At 33.8% G+C, this 6,000-nt stretch overlaps 1 protein-coding gene across 1 annotated transcript; it reads left to right on the forward strand.

The window, feature by feature from the left end:
- Nucleotides 1–1,901: 1,901 nt before the first annotated feature.
- On the forward strand, nucleotides 1,902–3,421 carry LOC128161190 (fucolectin-like). The gene is made up of 2 exons (XM_052824417.1): nucleotides 1,902–2,193; nucleotides 3,132–3,421. Exons 1-2 carry the CDS (start codon nucleotides 1,935–1,937, stop codon nucleotides 3,347–3,349), a joined length of 477 nt encoding a protein of 158 aa, XP_052680377.1. The 5' UTR covers nucleotides 1,902–1,934; the 3' UTR covers nucleotides 3,350–3,421.
- The last annotated feature ends 2,579 nt before the right edge of the window (nucleotides 3,422–6,000 follow it).

Genomic DNA, 6,000 nt, shown 5'->3' on the forward strand with positions numbered 1-6,000 from the left:
TCTGCCGAGGACCAGTTGCTAGTTTTACATATTTTTTCGCCAAAAATGGCCAGTCTTCTGCTTTAATTTTACTGTTTATAAATGTGCGTGATTCGATATTGTTTGGATTAAGACAATAGCAGACTAAGAAGAGACAGGTCCTAAAACCTTCGTATACAAGCAGGCACGTAGCATCAGGGGGGGCCAGGGGGGGGGGGGCCAGGCCCCCCCACTTTTTCTCGCAGCAACAATTTTTTTTAAAATTTACATATAAAAAAATGAATTATAATGGAGTTGGCCCCCCCCCCCCCCTTTTTTGGAAGTTAGTAAAAAATTGATATGAAAATTAGGAAATGAGTAGTCAAATTGAAGGTAACCCCCCCCGGATTAGGAATTTCATGATTCGGGGGGGAAAATCCACGGATTAGGATTTTGAAGATTTTTGGAAACTTTAAATTTACCTTTTTTTTAAAAAAAAAATATTTGTTTGCTTGTCAAGATTTTTTGGATGGGTCTGGCCCCCCCCCCCCCCCCCCACTTTCAAAAACGATGCTACGTGCCTGACAAGTATGATACAAATGGATTGTATTAGAAAGAATCCAAAAGTGATACTAGTAACTTGAGATTTATATCGTTACAGTCTTATAGACTAGTGATTTTTTGTTTCGCATAGAAATGAACAACAACTTTTCAAATTGTATTCTACACTTACAAATGCTGATGTTAAAAAATGCGCAAAATCTTTTTCTTTTCATTGCGTTTCAAAAGAGACTCATTATGATGGATCCTATACAAGTTTTCAAAATAAACACTATACACATGTAATGTACACATATAATATATTTCAAATTAAAATGGTGACATATATAAACAATTCAACTTTGATTTCATTTTGTTTTTGTAGTTTTCGTTTCGTTTTGGTTCAGTTACGTTTTGTTTTCGTTTAAATTTAATTTCGTTTTGTCTTGTTTTATTTCGGTGGGTTTCGTTTCCTTTCGGTAGATATCGTTTCGTTTCATTTCGTTTCTATTTCGTTTGCACTTTACGGGTACAACTGACCTTTGGACTTCCCCGAGACTTATCAAAATTAATAAACGATACTGCAAGCTAGATCCCAACTAAATTTTAAGTGAACATCTTATTAGATAGCAACAAGTTCTAAAGGACCTTATTCAGAGGCCTGTTCAGCAGAATTTGCTCACCAAAATTCCTTACATTTATCTCTTGATCTTTGTTTATCAATCAACATCAGATGATGTGGTATAATTTACGCCAGGAAAAAGAATTTTAATGTTGTGAAACAAGGCAAAAGAATACGGATTCGTAACAGAATGAAACTGAATGGCAAAAATTAACCAGGCTTCAGAAATGGTCACTACATGACATCACATGAATATGATAATGTTAACTATTCGATCCCAAATTGTCCTATAATATTGGCAAACTGTACATGTACTATTCAACTATAGGGTAAATCCTTGTTGTGAAATGTGAAAATAATAATAACAGATCAAATATATCGCAATTCCTATAAAATAGTCTTACATGGCTCTAATTCAATAAATATATTTCCAAGATGCAACATACTGCTATTTTATTACGAATAGAAAGAGACTATTAATAATTATTATAATTATTATCATGTCATATATATGCAAAGTGCAACAAATTAAATTTCAACAAGTGCAATACAAGTAACAAAATTCACGATAAAATAATTGTACAAACGATTTAACATAAGATATTTGATACATATTTATGACAACCAACTTATTGACACATTGTGGGAAGGTGTTTGACTCGTTACGCATGACTGGTTTTAATTGCATTTTTTTGGGGGGGGGTTTCTGAAATAAAAGTCCATCTGTGACTGGAACATGGGAAAATAGGTCGTGTAATACTATATAAATCCAAAATGATAAGTAGTTACAGTGCATTACCAAACACCGGCTACGATGTCATTGTTACTCTTCATTGCTCTCTTGCTGCATGTAAACGTTACTTTAGGCCACGAAGAACTCAAAAATGTGGCATACTCGAAAAAGGTGACTCTTAGTTCTGAGCATAGCTTATACCCAGGATCGAAAGCTGTAAACGGTATCCTGACCGACTTCGCTACTACTGGATCCGAGAAACATCCCTGGTTGATAATAGATCTGGGAGCAACCTATGAAGTCCATCAAATAGAGGTGTTTGCCAGATCCGGGTGCTGTGGTAAGTTGATTGCATGACAAGTAGTTTCTTGAACGAATAGTATCAATGTTCAAATACCACGTTAATAAGTTTACCATATACAGTGATTGACTAATATTCTGTAAAAATCTTTAAAAACCAACCTCAGAATTTTGAGTGGGTATCAAATTTGAGTTCAATGTGTGGAAAATAGTTAAATATTTGGCTGTGGAAACTAATTTCAATTTTTTAATGCCTACACACTTTAAAAGAAGTCAAATCAAAATCGAAAATACATGTAGCTTGACAACTTTAACTCATTTAACTGTTGATTATTTTGTGTGAAGAAATGTTCTGAAATTATATCAGTAGTAAACGATTGAACTTTCATGTCACGTCCACTTATTCAAACAACGATAAGTGAGAGCCACTACGCAATTTAATGTAAAATAGCATCCATGACGTTTCAAATGTAAATTAAAGCGAAAAACTTATCTAATATACGATTAATTGATCTACAATTCAAACATTGTTTAGTTTAATTTACGGTTTGTTATTATCTAATAGTATGTACATGTACATTATTCATACTGTTTAGTTCCTTTCTTTAATTAATGCCTGAAAAATAAGAATGCATGGTAAAAGCGTGCACAAAAAATCGCTAACGTCCCCGTTATCAAAAGTTTATCCATTGTCTTCGATAAACAATTGTTATTGTAATGCTAACAATTTCGACTGATTACAAGTTTGTTTTTTTGTTTTTTGAATAACGTGATATACCCAACAATCCAAGTGCAAGCAGTAATGGGTTTCGTAACCATATAAAATGGAATGACATTAACCTTGAACAAATATCTTGTGTGCAGACTGTTATTGTTTAAATTCAAAAGAGTCATTTTAAATAAAAATGTTGTTTAATAGTGAAAACATACAAAAAGAAAAGGACAAACCTAATGCATATTTTACTGCCTTTACTTCAGGTCTTCAGATACATGACCTTGATGTTAGAGTCGGTAGTGATCCTCACAACATGAAGCTGTGCGGTCACTTCTCGGGACACGCTTCAAATGGTCAGAGGATTGCATTCTGGTGCCCTTATAACACCAAAGGGCAATATGTAAAGCTACAGATTATGGCGGGACCAGTAAATCATCTGTCCCCTGCCGAGGTCCTTGTTTGGGGTTTACAAGTGTATTAAAACTGAAAAGTAATTATGAATGTAGAAATTTACTTCATTTGTGATTACCATTAAAAATTAACAACACCTCTGTATCTTTATTAGTTATCTTTTGAATTCTGAGCAAGCTTTTTCTTGCTTTGTATTAAAAACATCAACAAACAAACAATGTTTGGGTTGACATTTAATCAACAATGAAATTGCAAGTTACAGACAGGAGGTGAAATAACACGAAAATTAGGTGTATGGAAGATCAAATGCGATACGGATTGTCAACTCAGCTAGAATTTAGCTGGGGAAAATAATAAAAAAATAAACTGAAAAATCATGGAAAATGAGCGATTTGTGAACGGGTCAAAATCTCAGAAAACCACTATGTAGAAAATTTTACCTGTTTTGTTTTTATAAAATTCCTCTGAAATTCGTATTGGGCCTTATAAGGAGAGAATGAAAGTTATATGAGTTGAATGGGATCTCAGGAAAGAAAGTCTAGTTACAGAGTTCCGAAGACATGCACCCCCCTCCCCCGACCCATATCCCGGACTACAGTGAGTTGTATCAAAAAAGTGTCTCGTGCCACTGTCCTGTACAAATTTTGATTCCCAAAAATCTACCACCTTTATTTTCATTTAGTTGTTATTGTAGTTTTTTAAGTGTTGTAATTTCTATCTAATATTTACGTATATTTCCCCATATGTTTGCATGGGAAATCTGCGCCGTTCAATTTTCAATGAATACAGTTTGCTAATTCATGCGCCATGAGCATAGATACCGGTACAAACGTCTTCACGTGTTTTGAGTATACATTTTTTTTTAAATTAAATGAAACTTTCAATCTAACATGACCAATTTAATGTGTACTTTTGGAAAACAATCATCAATATATACCTACTCTTTAATAAAAAAAGATTTTTCTCCACAAAGTTTCTGGCACTGTATTTTTTGTCGCGGAAGCTAACTAAATTACATGTTTTAAAATATGGCTGTTCCATGTATGTTTCATATCCCTGACTAAAAGCGCAAATTATGGCTTTAAAGCGGCGAAACACAATATTTCATACAAATAGACATCAGTATGAAAATATAAATATAAGCTAACGCGCAATATATATGCAATATTCAATTTGTCTGCACCTCTTGTTGTGTCATAGGACCGACGACATCCAAAAATAAGCACTCAATGCTCTAAAAATATCACACAATGCCTAATATGTCGTACCATTGTCCATATATTGTTCATTTTTCTACATACTGTGTCCAAAATTGAAATTTAAAAAAAACTAACTACATGTTATTGATAACTAAGACCTGTCAGTGAATAAAATACAGATCTCTACATAAGCGCACGATCTGCGCTGTGTGTAGCTGCAGGTCTGTAGCTCCCAGTCTTAAAAAATTCGGATGGACATCCTGAGAGCTACATACAGGTCGTCCCATATTAGAAAACTGCAATTTACGGCGCACAAAAAATTGCGCTTGTTTTGGACTGATTAACCTTATTTTCACACAAATTCTGTGGAAAACATTAGTACCATTAAATTCTTCAGTCAATTTACTACAGATATCTACAGATATAATTATTATTTTAAGATTAAACAAGAGAAAAGCTGTCAACGTGATAGCAAACCAGGTTTTCTTTTATGTGAACTGTATCCATAATCCTATCAACACGTATCCAGTGGTAAAAATTAGTACAACCAACTCTTATTTTCTTCTTTGTGGTGTGTTTTTCTTTAAACAACCAATGATTCATACAACAATTATGTTTTTTGCGGCCCATTTGACGCTTGCGTCAATATAATTTCTTGTCTTTTATGTGAACTGTATCCATAATCCTATCAACACGTATCCAGTGAAATGGAGTACCCTATATGCAACATTTTGCCAAAAAATGACTAAGTTCAAAAGCTAGTATTTTTTTCATAAATTATCGGAAATCAAAATCCTAGCAATATGCACACCTCTGATATATGTACAATTGATCTGCAAAAGAACAACTTCCTATCTTGAGAACTGTAGGAGGAGTTATCCGTACAATGAGGGTACCCTATATGCAATATTTTGCCAAAAAATGACTAAGTTCAAAAGCTGGTATTTTTTTCATAAATTATCAGAAATCAATATCCTAGCAATATGCACACCTCTGATATATGTACAATTGATCTGCAAAAGAACAACTTCTTATCTTGAGAACTGTAGGAGGAGTTATCCGTACAATGAGGGTACCCTTTTGGCAGCCGCCCGCCCGCCCGCCCGCCCGCTATTTTCACCATTTTAATAACCGGATTTTTCTGTTGGAAAACCCGGTTAAAAATAAGACATTTACCACACCGTTTGTTTAAGGTGTCATCTCAAAGTTTGTCAATTTTTAACATAGGACCCTATGGGATTTTGCTTGAAATGTACCAATTTTGCACATTTTTTTAACTTCTGCCCTAGGGATTTCTTTTTCTGTTCTACATATCAAAGTTAGTGCTAAAAGGCATTAAATGGTCAAATAAAAAACCCTTTTACCTCCTGGTTTGTTCCAGGGGTTTTATCAAAGTTATTTTTTGTATGCCCAATTCCCCAGTTTGTCAGATAATGGCTATTTTTTATTTGACAAAGACGGAAATGGTGATCTTTATAGTATTATTAAAACATTCAGACATATTTAAGTAATAAATAAATAT

Source organism: Crassostrea angulata, chromosome 8, assembly GCF_025612915.1.
Source record: "Crassostrea angulata isolate pt1a10 chromosome 8, ASM2561291v2, whole genome shotgun sequence".
NCBI lineage: Eukaryota > Metazoa > Mollusca > Bivalvia > Ostreida > Ostreidae > Magallana > Magallana angulata.

Bases quoted from the DNA above. Each gene is read 5' to 3' on its own strand.
- LOC128161190 (XM_052824417.1), top strand. From the start codon at position 1,935: ATGTCATTGTTACTCTTCATTGCTCTCTTGCTGCATGTAAACGTTACT. The intron at 2,194-3,131 runs GTAAGTTGATTG...CCTTTACTTCAG, and splicing joins TGCCAGATCCGGGTGCTGTG to GTCTTCAGATACATGACCTT.